Source organism: Vidua chalybeata, chromosome 4 (genome assembly GCF_026979565.1).
Source record: "Vidua chalybeata isolate OUT-0048 chromosome 4, bVidCha1 merged haplotype, whole genome shotgun sequence".
Lineage (NCBI taxonomy): Eukaryota > Metazoa > Chordata > Aves > Passeriformes > Viduidae > Vidua > Vidua chalybeata.
This window is the reverse complement of record NC_071533.1, coordinates 72,574,205-72,590,825: the sequence shown is the minus strand read 5'-3', so window position 1 is coordinate 72,590,825 and position 16,621 is coordinate 72,574,205. Positions and strand designations below refer to the sequence as shown.

At 51.4% G+C, this 16,621-nt stretch overlaps 1 protein-coding gene across 6 annotated transcripts in view; it reads right to left on the bottom strand.

Annotated features, from left to right (window-relative positions):
• The window catches only part of ALMS1 (ALMS1 centrosome and basal body associated protein), a 62,095-nt gene that overhangs the window by 2,958 nt on the left and 42,516 nt on the right, over positions 1–16,621 (bottom strand). For 4 of the 6 annotated variants that reach the window (XM_053940308.1, XM_053940309.1, XM_053940313.1 and 1 more), the window contains 6 exons: positions 14,030–14,144; positions 12,963–13,157; positions 7,777–8,003; positions 7,022–7,286; positions 5,768–5,831; positions 2,953–3,052 (listed from right to left, as the gene is read on the bottom strand). In XM_053940308.1, the coding sequence (XP_053796283.1) occupies positions 2,953–3,052; positions 5,768–5,831; positions 7,022–7,286; positions 7,777–8,003; positions 12,963–13,157; positions 14,030–14,144 (966 nt within the window). Of the gene's footprint in view, positions 1–2,952; positions 3,053–3,493; positions 3,617–5,767; positions 5,832–7,021; positions 7,287–7,776; positions 8,004–12,962; positions 13,158–14,029; positions 14,145–16,621 lie in introns of those variants that run through there. The other 2 variants (XM_053940311.1, XM_053940310.1) reach the window with 2 other exon arrangements.

Here is a 16,621-nt window from a genome sequence, read left to right as displayed (position 1 = left end):
CCCGTCCCCTGATCTGACTGGGATGATTTTATGCTCTATTTGAAATTAAAAGCACAAAAGCAAAGGGCTGCTGGGACAGAACATCAGCCCAGATCCACGTGCACCCCGTGACAAAAATAACTTTGCTATCTTAACAAAGACAAGTATTGAACAATTTCAGAGATGAAGAATGTCTGTGCACTCCAGCCCAGGGATTTTTATGGCTCCAGTTCTAGGTGGGCCCGTGTTGTTTCCCCCTCAGGATCATGCTCACTCAGTGCCAAGAAAACTTATTATTTTTCTCTTTTCCCCTCAGTGAGCTGCCCCGAACTGTGGGGCACAGAAATGCCTTGGGAGCAGCCCTGGCAGCCCCTCACCTCCCAGAGCCCTGCAGGGATATTTGCACTCTGCTTCACAAAAGGGAACCAGATTTTGTTCATATAGATTCACTAACTTGGGATCTTATTTTCAGTCAAATAAACTCAGCTGCATCTCCTCCCTCAGCCTGGACACTGAGACTGTCCCTCACTGGCAGTGTCCCAGGCCAGGCTGGACACTGGGGCTTGGGGCAGCCTGGGACAGTGGGAGCTGTCCCTGCCATGGCAGGGCTGGGATGGGATTTATTCATTCATTGCTTCCTTTCCCAAATTTTAATCATGCCCTGTGAGCCCTCAAAGCCTTGGGGAAGGGGCTGGAGAGTTCCTGAGGGAGCTGGGAAGGGGCTGGAGAGTTCCTGAGGGAGCTGGGAAGGGGCTGGAGAATTCCTGAGGGAGCTGGGAAGGGGCTGGGGAATTCCTGAGGGAGCTGGGAAGGGGCTGGAGAGTTCCTGAGGGAGCTGGGAAGGGACTGGAGAATTTTTGAGGGAGCTGGGAAGGGGCTGGAGAGTTCCTGAGGGAGCTGGGAAGGGGCTCAGCCTGGAGCAAAGGAGGCTCAGGGGGGACCTTGTGGCTCTGCACAGCTCCTGCCAGGAGGGGACAGCCGGGGGGTCGGGCTGGGAACAGGGAACAGGGACAGGAGGAGAGGGAATGGCCTCAGGGGAGCCTCAGGGTGGGCATCAGCAGGAATTTCCCCATGGAAAGGGTGCTCAGGCACTGGCAGTGCCCAGGGAGGGTTGGAGTGCCCATCCCTGTGGCCCCTGGGGACATGGGCAGTGCTGGGGATGGTTGGACTGGGTGGGCTCAGGGGTTTTCCATCCTGAGTGACTCCGTGGCTCTGGTTTTTGGGACAGGCCCTGTGGTGGTCAGGGCACCCAGGGGCTGTGCCCAGCCCCACACGGAGCTGTGCCTCCCTGTGCCATGTTTTCCCTGGAAAAATGCCAAAGGAGCTGCTCCCTGCAGGCTCCCGGGGGCTCCTGAGGGACAGCAGCAGAGCAGGAGCAGCTCTGCCCCTGCTGCTCCACACCAGCCCTTCCCTGCAGCAGCTGGGCCACGGGATCCTTCAGTGCCACAGCCCCATCCCACACCTCATGGAGCCCCTGCAGCAGCTCCTGCCTTCCTGCCTTCCCCCAAAGCTCTGTCTCATTTTTGGAGTCATTCCACAAAATCTGTGGTTGGTTTTTCAGAAACTGGTGCTCTCAGCCCATCCTCACCAAGCCATTCCCTGATTTACAGCAGCTTTCCTGCACCAGCAGGGAGAACTAAAGCACTGGAATTATTTACTGCCATGAATCATCACCTCCCTTCCAATCAAACCCATATTTATGTACAAAAGTTCTGATCCTATTTCCTCCCTGCTTCCAGCCCACTCTGCCACTCCAAGTCGGTGCCTGCCAGAACTCATTCACTCCTCAGATTTTACTGTACCAGCATCTGGAATTCTCAGACCAGGGAAGAAAAATGTCCTGAAAATACCCTGCCCAAGTATAGCAACAAATTAAAGTCTTTCTAGTGGTAAATTCCCCAAATTAAAATAGGAAGATGATTTGCAGAATACATTAGAAGTGCTGACTTCCAAAATCCAATGACTGCTGCTCCCAACAAACACCCAAGCCTATTATTCCAGCTCTGGAATACTCCAGGAAAGGAGTTGTGCCAGCCAGGAGTTTAACACTAAAACTGCAGTGCAAGTTTAAGGTCCAGAGTTAAAGAAAAGGCCAGTTTTGGTATCAGTGCCTGTCCACGCTCAGGGACACTGGTTTATCCCTCAGCCTCCCAGCCAGGGCTCCTGGCTGAGCAGGGCCAGTGCTGGACCAACAGAAACTGCTGGAATCCTCAGGGATAACCTTCCACCAGGACTGCAAGGCTTAGACTGGATAAAGTAAGGGTGACCCCCGGCTTTGTTAGGCACGGCTGGGAAGTGGGCTGGGAATTCCCTGAGCCAAATCCATCCACAGCCAGGGCACAGGAGAGCAAACCCAGCAGCCTCAAGGACACTTGTCCTTCCTGGGATGTGCTCCAAGACCCCTCTGTTCCACCCCGGGCCCGTGTTTGTATCCTGTCACCAGGACCACGCTCCATTTTAACACGGATGGAAGGATTTCAGGAAAGGAAGGGGAGCTGCTGTAGCAAAGCTGGGCTGATGAGATGGAACACACCTGGGCACGCCCTGCAGCCCAGCACCTGGACTCCCAGGGTCCTGGGCTGTAGGATGTGGCTGGGCTGTGTATTCCACCTGCCCGGGCTGGGGCAGGTATCTGCTGTTCACTGGGCATTTTTCTTCATCCCTCCCACAACCCATCCTCCCTCCAGGAGATCTCTGCTGTTCATGGGCCATTAATTATGCCCAGAGGAGAGGCACTCAGTTTTGTACTGAGCCCAGAGAGGCACTCCCAGTTTTGTAGGGCTGAGCTGAGCCCAGAGAGGCACTCCCAGTTTTGTAGGGCTGAGCTGAGCCCAGAGGCACTCCCAGTTTTGTAGGGCTGAGCCCAGAGGCACTCCCAGTTTTGTAGGGCTGAGCCCAGAGGCACTCCCAGTTTTGTAGGGCTGAGCCCAGAGGCACTCCCAGTTTTGTAGGGCTGAGCCCAGAGGCACTCACAGTTTTGTAGAGCTGAGCCCTCAGGCGGTTGGAGCTGTACTCCAGCCTCCTCTGCTCCTCCTCCCTCTTCCTCCTCACCTCGGGGAGCTGCTCGTACATCCTGACAGGAGAGGAAAGGCAGAACCAGCGATTTGAAACTGGCTGACACTAAAATCCACAGCTGTTGTACACAAGGAGAAATACTGTAAGAGAAAAGCCCTATAAATACGGCTTAGGCTCTGCTACTTTAGCTAAACTAGCAGCTAGCTTGTAAGCTCTTATGTGAAAAAAATTACCATGAGACTCAAGTTTGCATAACAACTTGTAAAAAAAAAAGTAATAACAAAAGATCTGTCCTAGGAGAATCTACAAAGACAAAATGTAAACATCTGAAGAAAAAAAAGTCTTAACATACACACACAAGCACCTTCTAACCAACAGACTGAGTGTTAAGAAGGTTACTGACCAATTAGAGTCAAACACATCTTTAAAAACTGTATAAATGTGAGCTTTATTTATGTCTATTTATTTCTATATTTATATAGTTGCTTTATTTATTTATTTATTTATTTAAATATGAGCTTTATTCTTCCTGCATGAAGAAACTGAGTCCCATCTGCTTTACTGCAACACACACCCTCTGCTTTATCCCCACATTCCTAGGGGCTGCTGGCCAGGCACTTCCCTGACAAAACACAAAAAACCACAAAAAGACACAAAAAAATGTGTTTGCAGTTTGCTGGTGTCCCACTGTGGAATCCACAGCAGCACTGAGCCTGGGAATTCCTGCCCCTGGAATGGCTCTCCTGCCCCTGGAATGGCTCTCCTGCCCCTAGAACACCTCTCCTGGCCCTGGAACACCTCTCCTGGCCCTGGAACACCTCTCCTGGCCCTGGAACACCTCTCCTGGCCCTGGAACACCTCTCCTGGCCCTGGAACACCTCTCCTGGCCCTGGAACACCTCTCCTGGCCCTGGAACACCTCTCCTGCCCCTGGAACACCTCTCCTGGCCCTAGAACACCTCTCCTGGCCCTGGAACACCTCTCCTGCCCCTGGAACACCTCTCCTGCCTCTGGAACACCTCTCCTGGCCCTAGAACACCTCTCCTGGCCCTGGAACACCTCTCCTGGCCCTGGAACACCTCTCCTGGCCCTGGAACACCTCTCCTGGCCCTGGAACACCTCTCCTGGCCCTGGAACACCTCTCCTGGCCCTAGAACACCTCTCCTGGCCCTGGAACACCTCTCCTGGCCCTGGAACACCTCTCCTGGCCCTGGAACACCTCTCCTGGCCCTAGAACACCTCTCCTGGCCCTGGAACACCTCTCCTGGCCCTGGAACACCTCTCCTGGCCCTGGAACACCTCTCCTGGCCCTGGAACACCTCTCCTGGCCCTGGAACACCTCTCCTGGCCCTGGAACACCTCTCCTGGCCCTGGAACACCTCTCCTGGCCCTGGAACACCTCTCCTGGCCCTGGAACACCTCTCCTGGCCCTGGAACACCTCTCCTGGCCCTGGAACACCTCTCCTGGCCCTGGAACACCTCTCCTGGCCCTGGAACACCTCTCCTGGCCCTGGAACACCTCTCCTGCCCCTGGAACACCTCTCCTGGCCCTGGAACACCTCTCCTGGCCCTGGAACACCTCTCCTGGCCCAGCAGCTCCCCAGAGCAGCCCCAGGAGCTCTGCACTGCCATGGTGACCCAGCTGGAGCTCAGTGTCCCCCGTGCCCCCAGCCCAGGACACCCTCATGTCCCCCCAGCCATGGCAGGAGTTCAGCACAGCGACCACCTCGCCGAAGCTTTTTAGGCATTTCCAACATTTCAGTGCTTTTCAGTAGTGTTGCCCTGCCTTGCCTTCTCCTGTGCTGATGCTTCCCCAGATTCTCCTTCAATCCTGGAATGGTTTGGGTTGGAAGGACCTCAAAGCCCACCCAGTGCCAGCCCTGCCATGGGCAGGGACACCTTCCCCAGACACCCTAAGAATACTCTTAAATGCTAAAAGTCATTAAAATGTATGATGAAAAGTCATTAAAATCATTATAAATCACCAAGGGGTTTATTTGATGTATTGTGTGCTGCAGTAGGTGTTCTGTGGAATCACAGAGAAACCGAGGTTGGCAGAAACCTCCCGAGGCCACCAAGCTCCTGCTCAAAGCAGGGCTCATTCCAAGGCTGGATCAGGCTGCTCAGGCTCATCCCACCAACCTGTGACTATTTCCAAGGCTCTGCCACCTCTGTGGGTCCTGGCCCAGCACTTCCCATCCCGTTCACAGCAAAATTCAGCAGCAGTGAACTCCCATTTTTTATTTTCCCTTCCCACGCCCCCTCTGCAGCACAGCTGTTCCCGAGGGTAAATCCATGTGAGTGTGCTGGGCATTGCAGAGATGAATTACTGCACTCAGAAATAAGACAAACCCTATCCTAGGTGGTTTTTCCAAGGGTAAAACTCTCTGTATTCCCTAGGGGTGATTATTTCTATAGAAAGCCTCTTCCTCTGGGGAAATGCTGCCTCACTGCTGCCCCAATTACCCACTTTGTTCATTTGTGAGCTTCCTCAGATGCTCCAGTGTCCCCCAGCCCATTCCCTCTCCACGTGGCACCCAGTTGGCTGTGGATGGCTGACACTGCAGCACAATCCTCAGCTTCAGCTACAGAAATGATTTTCCAAAATGATTTTGCTTCTAAGTAGGACATTTCTCCCTCTGATAAGGCACCTGCGTTTTTCACTGGAAAAGCTGAATTATTTGCACACCCAGTTCTTTAACTGCAGACAGGATTCAAAGCTCTTCCCTACCCAGGGTACTGATCCACATGAAATAAAATTCCCTGAACTTTACCTTTTAGATCTTTGAAACATTTCATGCTTGGGAATTGCTCTTCTTTTTTCTTTCATCAGGAAACCTGAACAGAAAATTTTGGGATAAGGGAAAAATGAACGAGTTTGTTACTGCAACAATGTGAGTCCTTTGTAAGTTTTACAGAAGCTTTTACAAAAAACTCTTCATAAGACCTTACAGACAACAGGGTTAAATAACTGTAATGCCTTTATGAAAAATAAATAATAAATAAACATGTTTGGAGTTTTTCATGACTGCTGGGGTACATTCCTTGAGCTTTACTGCAGCATCTGCCTCATGGCATGGTTGAGACAATTGGAAGATGGCAAAGCTCACGTCCTGCCAGCAGCAGCCAAGGATTCCTTTGTTACAGAGCATTTAAAAAACTTCCCAGCTGAGAGCACATTGCTAAAGCTCACAGACAGTTGCTCTAGCCAATTGCTGCAAGCACACCTACACCTGCTGCACACAATGCTGGCATGCTCTCTGTTACAACACACAATGCTCCATTATTAAGCTTAAAACCTTCTACCATCGTGCTAAGTATATTTTTCTGCAGTCTTAAGGTCCATCTGAGCCAAGCCTAAAACTCAAGCTATTGTTTCATGTCCTTGCTTGCTGTACTATTCTAACTTTTCTACTTTTGGACTTTGCAACCAGTTCTAATTTCTCTGCTCTTTCTGTTTCTAAGGCCTGCTTTCCCAGTTTTCTGAAAATCTTACCTTTACTATTTCCCACATTTTCCCCTCTCAGTACAACCACAAAGAAGCCCTCTTAACTTTGCTGCTTATTGACTACCTTGTGTTACATAGCTCTACTACAACACCTATTTCTTTTTGCTTGTTTGATTCACCTCTCTTGCTTGCTTGAAGTGTTGCTATTTTACATCACAGCAATTTTTATGCTGTAAAAGATCTGGTCTGTTCAGAGGATAAAAATCAAATCCAGTAGCAGTTACTATTTACTGTTCTAATAAGTCTATTCCATTCCAAGGTCTTAATTCAAAGCCTGCATCTGTGTCTACACTTGCATCCACTGTCTCTGTAAGATCTTGAGAACTTTCTGTGATTCCATTTCCTAAAATCTGCACTGCAAGAAGCACACAAAGCTAGCCAGCACCAGCGTTAACACTCAACTTCACTCCATACTCCATTTGGCACTTCCTACCTTCACTATTTCCCACGGATAAATACACCCTGAAGCACAACGTGGAGTTCATGAAACCAAAGAATTCAGAGCAGACCCCTGAAGTACCTCGGTTGGGCAGCAGGTGATTTGCAGTCCTGCAGTCCTTTCTGCTCCCTGCAGGTTGCAGCAGCTGTTGGGGTGGCAGCAGTTTGTCCCCCTGGGCTGGCAGCAGTTTGTCCCCCTGGGCTGGCAGCAGTTTGTCCCTCTGGGCTGGCAGCAGTTTGTCCCTCTGGGCCTTGTGGAGCCTCCTCTCCTCGCGGAGCAGCCGCAGGTGCCGCAGGCGCTGCCCCGAGCGCGAGATGAAATCGGGGCGGTGCAGGGCCAGGGCCTCCTGAGGGGACACAAACAGACCCTGCCTGGCCAAGCTGGGGCTGGCAGCTGCAGGGGAGCCCCAGGACATCCACCACGAACCCCAAAGCATGGAAAAAATCCCATCACAGCACTGGCTGTCATACAAAACTCCTGTCCTTAATGCTGTAGGTGCTCGGAGGCCGGCAGCCTCTGAGCCTCTGGTTTCACAATGTGGAAATAAGCTGGCCAGAAAGGAAAAAACCCTAAAATAGTAAGAAAGAATAATAAAACCTCATTTTGATCTGATACAATGTACACCTCAGTACTGTTTCTGCGTGGAAACAAGCGATGGGATGTTCTGTCAGCTACATCCCCCTGGCTCCTGAAGCCAAGGGTTCAACCCCTGTAGTATCAGACCAGGCCAAATACTGAGGAAATAAGTCTTTTGGGGAAGGCCAGATTGCCACGAGCACCCCGTGATTTGGCCCCTGTGGAGGCCCCAGCAGTGCCTGGGTGCAGGGTGGCCTCACCTGCAGCGTGAGCTTGCCCAGGGGCTGCCCCAGCCCCCTGCCAGCCCCCGCTCCCTGGCCCGGGCTGGGCTGCTCCTCCCAGTTCTTCTCCCGCAGGGGCTCTCTCCAAGGCTTTGTGCTGCTCCAGGGCTCAAACCAGGCTGGCCCAGGGCCAGGACTGGCACTGCACTGGTTTTCTTTCCTCCATTCACATTCCAAGTCCTCTGCTGGGACGAGCCACGGAGTCCCTGTTAAAAGGGCACAGAAGAGAAAGGAGATTTGAGGCAATTCCTGTGCCTGTTGTCCATGCCAAGCCATGGTCCTTTATTCCTGCAGGAACCCCAGAGGCTGAGGGGACAACAAAGAGCTGGGAGGGGACACAGCCAGGAGAGGTGATGCCAGCTGACCCAAGGGGGATCCCAGATCACAGTCAGGACACAGCTGATGGAAGAGGAAGGGGAGCACTTGGAGTTATGGTGCTTTGACCTCCCAAATCACATCAGGCACAGTGGAGCTCTCCTGGGGATGGGAAAGGTGGCAGGGGCTCTCCAGGGTCCCTCCAGTGCCTACAGGGGGTTCCAAGGAGGCTGCAGAGGGACCTGGGACAAGGGGAAACGGTCTGAAGCTGAAGGAGGGCAGGCTGACACCAGATAAGGGGAAGGAACTGTTCCCTGGGAGGGTGTAAGGCCCTGGCACAGGGTGCCCAGAGCAGCTGTGGTGTCCCTGGATCCCTGGCAGTGCCCAAGGCCAGGTTGGACACTGGGCTGGGAGCACCTGGGGCAGTGGGAGGTGTCCCTGCCATGGCAGGGGTGGCACTGGGTGGGATTTAAGGTCCCTTCCAACCCAACCCACTCCAGGATTCTCCAAGTGCAGAATGAATGCCTTGTCTGGCTGTGCTCGTGTGGCTTTTCCTTTCCCTATTACCCTGCCTCTATCCCAATCCAGGGGTTTTCCCACTCCCACCCTCCCCATCCTGCCCCACATCCCGAGGGAAGGGAAGGACCAGGGGGCTCAGGTGCAGCTGGGTTAAACCACAGCAGTGCCAACACTGCAGCTAAACCCAGCCAGTGCCAACACTGCAGCAACCCCTCACTGCAGCTCAGCTCCAGGGGAATTTCTGCAGGAAACACCCTGGGCAGGTTCAAGAGAATTCCTTCCCCAGGTGCCCCAATACCAGCAAGTCTTTATCAAACGCCACTTTGGAAAGGCCCAGAATTGTTCATTTTCCAGGTTTCTCCCCATGGAAAGAACAGCTATTTACCAGCAATCACACATTTTTAAGGAGCCTTTCTGCTGGCCTAAGCCCTGTGGCTCTTCATCCATGTTTTGGAAGACCAAATGCTTTCCATCTCCCAAATGTTCAACGTGCCTCCAGGAATTCAGTTACTCACAGTTTACACATACAATGATGTGAATACATCAGCTGGGATTCTGAGCAGATATTCTGAATTTTCTAAATTAAACCCTTATGAGAGAGAATGATCAGTCCCCACAACAAAACAGTGATGAGTAAGGGAAATATTTTTAAACATTTAATTGTGACGTTGTGAAGAGTGGCAGGAATTTAAGAGACAAAAAAAAAAAAAATGAAAACATCAGAAGACTTCTCCAGCAGCCTAAAAATGCAACTCTCAAAAACAGTTGAGTTCTTCCCAATTTTCACACAAGTACTCTGGGAAAAGCTTCTGGGAAGCCTCAGGGCATGAGACATAAGGACAAGTTGGTGACCAGCACTCAGAGTTTAACAGAATGTTTTGTACCTCAGAAATTAGCATTAAGCACCTACAGGATCCCCACCTCTCTGCAGTGTTTATTCCCCATTAATGACTGCATTTCCTGCTGTAACAGCCATTCCAGGGCTGAACATGCCATCAGAAGGCAGCACTGCCATCTCACGGCAGGGTTTGGTTGAAAATGGCAAAATCTCCCATGAGATGCCATCAGGAGGAGGCTGTGGCAGGGACAGCCCTTGGAGGCTCCTGAGCCTACCAGGTGTAACATGCAATATATGTTATAAAGTAATTCATGCTAAATGAAATTAAAAACCACAGCTTCTTGTGTACTAAAACCAGTGTCGGGCAACAAGCAAGCTGAGTGACAGAAATCCAAACCTCCAGGAAGACACTGGCCCCAGAGATGTACATTCCAAGGGATTTTTAGCCTGACAAGGCCCCAGCTGGAGGCATTTCTGATAAGCACCTGCAGCAGCAGCAGACCAAGTGATAGAGATTCAAACACCAAGAAGACACTGGCTCCAGAAATGTCTGTTCCAAGGGATTTCTCATCTGCCTAGCCCCCAGCAGGAGGCATTCTGATAGGCATCAGCAGAAGCTGATCCCGGAGATTTTCACCTGACAGGATTCCAGGAAAGCCTGATAATGTGCTACAGGAGACCCTTCCAAAGTCTGAGAGCCTGCATAAAAATGGGCCCCTTGGAACTGAGCCTCGGAGAGCCACGGGGATTTGGTGCCACAGAGGCCAAGTCCTGTCTGACACTGAGGGCTGGCTCAGAGTCAAATAGCTTTTTCCAAATGTATACTTTGACCATTTAATAAATTCCTTTAATTATTACATCAGAGCATTCATGTATAACACAGGGAAAGGGCAGTGGCAACGCCCTGCAGAGATGCACCTCAGGCTCAGGGCATTCCTCACAGCCCAGGGTGAGGAAAGAGCCTTCCCCCACGGCGCTCTGCAGCACGGTGCCAATTTATCCCCTTCTGTCCTGCCCCTTGGCCCGCTGGCCTTCCCTACATGTCCATGTTCTAGAGAGTTCTCCCTTCCCTGTGTTCCCACTGGTTTGTGTAACCCTGCCTATCCACCCTGGCATTCCCTATTGTGTGGAATCCTCTGGATCCTCCCCCTGAGGGAAATCCCAGGGCCTTGCCCTGTGTCCCAGACTGAAAGGTAAGATGTATTCATTTGCCATCTGGGTGGCAGTTGTCTTGTGTTAAGTGAGCAGTTTTCCTTATCTCTTCCACAATCAATCCTCTCTCAGGGGAGACATCTGCTGATAATGGGCTATTGAATGTCACTGCAGGACTGATAAGAACTGTAACATCCCATTGTGGGATGCTCTGCCCAGAGGGAGGAGCCAAGCATTCCTACCTGGATATAATCTGGAGTTTCTGCACGGCTTTTCCTGCACTGCATTTCCCAGAGGAACAGCTGCCTGTTCCACTACAGGAAGACTGCACCCTTCTTCCTACAGGATCCCTGCTCCAACAGAACCACACCTGATACTCCAGGACCGCAGCCACAATTCCCAATTGGACTGCTGCCAACACCCCAACAGGGTGTCAGGTTGTGTTCTGACTCTGTCAGTGTTGTTTTGGGTCACTGCATTGTTTATTTTATATTTTTATTTTCTTCCCTAATAAAGAACTGTTATTCCTGCTCCCATATTTTTGCCTGAGAGCCCCCCTTAATTTCAAATTTATAACAGTTTGGGGGGAAGGGGTCTACATTTTTCCATTTCAGGGGAGGCTCCTGCCTTCCTTAGCAGACACCTGTCTTTCCAAACCTGGAGTCCTTGGAAGAACATACCCACAGAGTTTTCCCCACCCAGGCTGACAGAGAGCACTGAGCCCATGGTGCTGCCAATCTACACCAGACTGCCTCCCCCATGGGCCAGCTGACACTGCCCAGCCCAACTGCTCATCCCTCATGCCCCCTGCAGGTTGCTGCCCTCTGTCCCCCCATGCCCTCAGGTCACTGACCCCACACTCAAGTCGTGCACACCACACGGTTTGGTCTTTGTCTCGGGTCCCTTTGGCGTGGTGGATGCACTAAACCCTGGCTGGAATACGTCACACGAAGACCCTTCCTGTGCCTCCCTGTCCCTGTCTGTGCTGTGTGTGAGTGCATGGACCTCAATGGCTCTTCTGTTGGCCTTACTCTGAGCAGCTTCTGAAGGACACCCCTCAAAGAAGGCTGCAGCATTTCTACCACCCTGCAACACTATCAGCCCCGTCCCGGTGTGCTGCCCCTGAGCCCTCACACCATGGATCCCTGATGCTCTTCTCTGTCCCCCTTCCCTGAATTTATACCCCCCTGGACCCTCCCCTGTGTCTGCCTCTGGCCCTGGACCCCTTCAGTGTTAGACCCTGATAAACCCTCGGTGGAACTCCATGCCTGGACCCTCGTGTGACTTCACTGCCAGGCTGCTGCGTGTGTGTTGAGACCTGAGGTTAGGAATTAACTCCAGCTAGAAATCCATTTCAGATTCAGGTCAAGTGTGCTGCTCTGACTTGTTTAGTCTGTAGAGTCTATTCATTTGCTGCGCTCGTAAAAAACCTGTGCTTGCAAAAGCAAAACTGCCTCAAACAAGGTGAAAGGAATGTGAACTTCCAAGCTAGAAGAAAATAAGAAGGGCCCCTTAGACCTTAAAACAAGAAGCAAACCAAAACTAAAGCTACAGGAGACAGATGGACAACCAGAAAGCTCTCTGCACGAGAACTGATAGTACTAATTGTGATAAATAAATATGCATAAACCTATTGCAAAACTTAACGGACAAAAAGGAAATTCAGACTCTCAAAGAGCACACATACCTTTAGAAATGACTCAGCTTGTACCCAGTGCTATAATAAACATACCACTTCTCAACTTTAATTAGCTGAAGAGTCATCTGTCCATACATCGGTGTGTGTGCTGCTGCCCTCGTGGCTCCTGCCCCTTGGCACGAGATGCTCTTGGGGCAGGTCGTGTCCACCACCACCATGGACCACAGCACAGGCCTGGGTGTTCCTGGCCCTGCCCTGGGTGTCCCTGGCCCTGCCGTCCCCAGCCCTGTCCTGGGTGTCCCCAGCCCTGCCCCGGCTGTCCCCAGCCCTGTCCCAAGTGTCCCCAGCCCTGTCCCAAGTGTCCCCAGCCCTGTCCCGGGTGTCCCCAGACCTGCCCTGGGTGTCCCCAGACCTGCCCTGGGTGTCCCCAGCCCTGTCCCAGGTGTCCCCAGCCCTGCCCTGGGTGTCCCCAGCCCTGCCCTGGGTGTCCCCAGCCCTGCCCTGGGTGTCCCCAGCCCTGTCCCAGGCATCCCCAGCCCTGTCCCAGGCATCCCCAGCCCTGTCCTAGGTGTCCCCAGCCCTGTCCTAGGTGTCCCCAGCCCTGTCCTAGGTGTCCCCAGCCCTGTCCTGGGCGTCCCCAGCCCTGTCCTGGGCGTCCCCAGCCATGTCCCAGGCATCCCCAGCCCTGCCCCGGGTGCTGACCTTGCTGGAAGCGCAGCCTGCTCCTCTTGGTCCGTGTGTCCGTCAGGAGCCTGCCCGGCTGTGCCCAGGGCTGCTGCCTGGCCTGGCCCGGCCCCGGGGGCTCCCGCAGCTGCTGGCTGCTCCTGGGCGTGGGGAAGGTCACCCCAACATCCCGGGTGTTCTTCCTGGTGGCACTGCTGACGATCTCCAGGTCTCCTGGAATGGAAACCAAGCAGGGACGTCTCACTGCCCTGCGCCAGGGCAGGGAATGACCCCACTCCAGCTCAGAGTGAAGAATCACGAGCTTCACCCACCTCCAACAGTCCAAACCTTTTACATTCCCACTTCCCCAAACCAAGGAGAGTTTCCAGTGGCTCGGGATGGTTACTGCACGTTAATCTGGGTGAAATTAAACCCAAATACCCCAAGCAAAGTATACATTTATCTGGGGGTGGGAATTCAACTGGAATTAACTCTGCCCTATGAAAATCCTTCCCTGATTCAGTCTGCTTGCACACAAGCAGGAATAAATAAATAATTGCTGCATCTGATGAATAAACCAAGGCCATTACTCAATGTGATGATGGGGAGTTGGCGTGGAAATGAAAGCAATGAAGAAACTGCTAATTGCCACCAGAAAAAGCCCAACTGCAGAACTGCACCAGGCCAGGAGCAGCTCGGGACTGAAATAGAATTTAACACCCAAAATATTCCCAGGAAGAGCACAGAACACTGCAGTTGCCTTCTGAAATAGCATATGCCTACAAAACCCATTCTGGGAGGAACAGATGCTTTGGGGAAAAAACAATAGATTAAAAAAGGCAGCTCACCTTTGCCATTGAAATGGAGCAGAAGCCGAGGTTAATAAACTTACAAGTGAGAAAATTGGTTTTTAAAGCAGCCCAAGAGTGGCAATTAAACAGCTCATGTTCCCTGAGCACATCACCCTTCCCTGACAGCACTTGAAGTGAATTTGGAGGGTGCTGCCTGTACAGACCACCACCAGGAACACCCAGGCTGTGGAGAACGGGTTCCAAAGACAGGAGAGGCAGGAGGAGCCCAGGGAAGTGTGGAATTCAGGGCCTCACCTGCCTGGATCCCTTTGTTCAGCATCCGTGCCCGTCGCTTGCTGCAGAGGGCAGAGCTGGGCCCCCAGGAACTGCTGCTGGCACAGGTGGAATCCGAGGAAAAGGGGATGGTGCTCTAAAAAACAGCCAAGAGAACAGAAATTCCTGAAATTCCAACCAAGATGAGCAGTAAACAGGATTTAAACAGAGAAGAGTTGTTGCTTTTCCCTTGTTGTACCTTGGTTCTGTTAATGCTGAGCCCAGGCTGATCTGTCCCACTGCTCTCACAAAACCCAGCCCTGCTCCACCCTGTGCACTTCCAGCAGCCCCACTTGGTACATTATTAAAAAGCACATGATTTACATCAGAAAAGCACATTATTTCTGTGGGAAGAGCTCGCTGGCATCAGAGTCAGGACAGCCCTGGGCATCCTCCAACCCACCTGGGGCTGTTCAGCTGAAGGGAGAGCTCAGAGGCCCTTGCAGGGCCTGGAGGGGCTCCAGGAGAGCTGGAGAGGGACTGGGGACAAGGGACAGAGGGACAGGGAATGGCTTCCCAGTGCCAGAGGGCAGGGATGGATGGGATACTGGGAATTAGGAACTGCTCCCTGGGAGGGTGGGGAGGCAAAACCCTTTCGAAGCAGGGGAAGCTCCCTCACCCTGTGATCCTCACCACAGAGTCCTCCAGGTGGGAGAAATTAAACTCCACAAATCCAAGAAATAGGAGGGACGAGGGGAGTGTCACACCTTCGTTCACACCAAGCCAGGTGTGAAAGCTGCAGGGCTGGACACAGCTTGGGATCACAGGTTAACTTCAATTAATAAAGCCATCCAAAAGCAGGAATGCTGTCCCAAGCCTTGGCTCTGTGCAGCACAGGAGGGCTGGGGCTTTATTAACACCAGTGACCTGGCAGCACCTCCAGGCTCCCAAGGCACCCTGACAGTGCCTGCAGCTGAGCTGCAGCTCCAATTACAGAACTGCAGTCAGGAACCTGGAGAAAAGTGATTGTGTCCTGTGAGTAACCCCCAACACCAGCCACCACAGAAGTGCAGAGGCCTCCTCTTGACTCCCTTTTACTGCAGCTCTATCACCCCAAACAAAACTTCAGCACTAGAAGGAGGCAATTTTGGCTCTCATAAACCTGTTTTTCTTTAACCTCCTGTAGCTATCCCAGCTCCAGGAGAGGCACTGCACAGATGCTCCGATATGGATTCTCTTTCAGATAATAGAACATGAGAACATTTCAATGTGAACGTGTGAATTTGAATTATGTGCGCGGCAAAAACGTGCAAAACCAGGGAGAAAAACCCCAAAGTATCCCGAAATATCCCCTTCCCCTGCACGTGCAGCACCAAGCAGCAGCAGCCAGCAGCCTGGGCAGTGCCAGGAATGTTCCTGTTTGGATGGGAATGTTCCCTGCTCCCCAGCCCTCAGCCAGATGGCAGCTCCGGAGGGACGGGGAGGAAAACCTCCCGGGGTGGCTCTGGGAGCTGGAAACACAGGAAAAAAGAGAGCTGGAAGCAGGTTTTCTGGAAGCAGGGCTGACAATGGGCTGCCAGAAAGCTGAGCTCCCAGTGCAGCATTCCCACCAGGATTGGGGCAGGGATCTCTCTGGGAGCTGGGCTCCTGCTCAGAATGGAGATCTGCCTCGGAACCAGACATTTGCACTAAAAGCACAAATAAATCTTGACTTTTCCTCAGCTAGACAGCCCAGAAGTGACCAAAATCGGAATTTTAAATTAAATTTGCTATTTTGGCATCTATTTTCTCTCACTCCCTATTTGAGGAGGGTCATGTGTGCCTTCAGATGGATTTTTATAAGAGTATTTCACCAGCAGATAAAAAATCTGAGTTTCTAAAGCCACGGGGCTTCAATGAGCCTTTAAAGGGTTTATTTCCCATATCATTAATTCCATTTGTCATCTCACAGGTGATTTAACAGGTAAAAAAAATCTGATTTGGGTTTACGGTCCAATAGACCCTGAAAAATTCGTCTTGTGAATGGAACGTGGAATAAAATCATCTTCTAAATTCTACAACCATGCCAGAAATGTTGGATCCTAATGCTGGTGTTCTGGTTAATAGTCTTAATATTGCCAAGTTCAGGACAGTTTTATTTTACTTTCAAATAAATGTTACGAATAGAAATATTAAATAAAATAATTTTAAACCATTCTTCACCTTCAAAAAGATTGTTTCCCCCCCCAGATTTGTTTAGTTATTCGCATTATTTCTCATTATTTCATCATTCACTGGCTTATTTGACAAACAGACTTGGGAGTTGTTTCTAGAAAATAAAATAGCTAATTTCAATTAAATCTGGTAGTAATGATGCCAGTTCCATTTTCATCTGGAAATACAAAAAAAATAAAGAAGTAATTTAATATTCCTCACTTGCTCTGTGCTTTTCAGCATTCCTGTGTATCACAGAGCCCCCGAACTCTGTAATTCCTTACTAAAATCACCAAATCCAGGCTGAGTCCCTCTTTAAGAACATTTCCATCTCTCCTGCCAAGGGCAACAGCCAACTTCACCTGAAGGAATTATTCCCTCTCCTTTCAAACAGCTGCACAGCAGAGTTCTCAGCTCTTTAAAGAAAAAATGTCCACAACC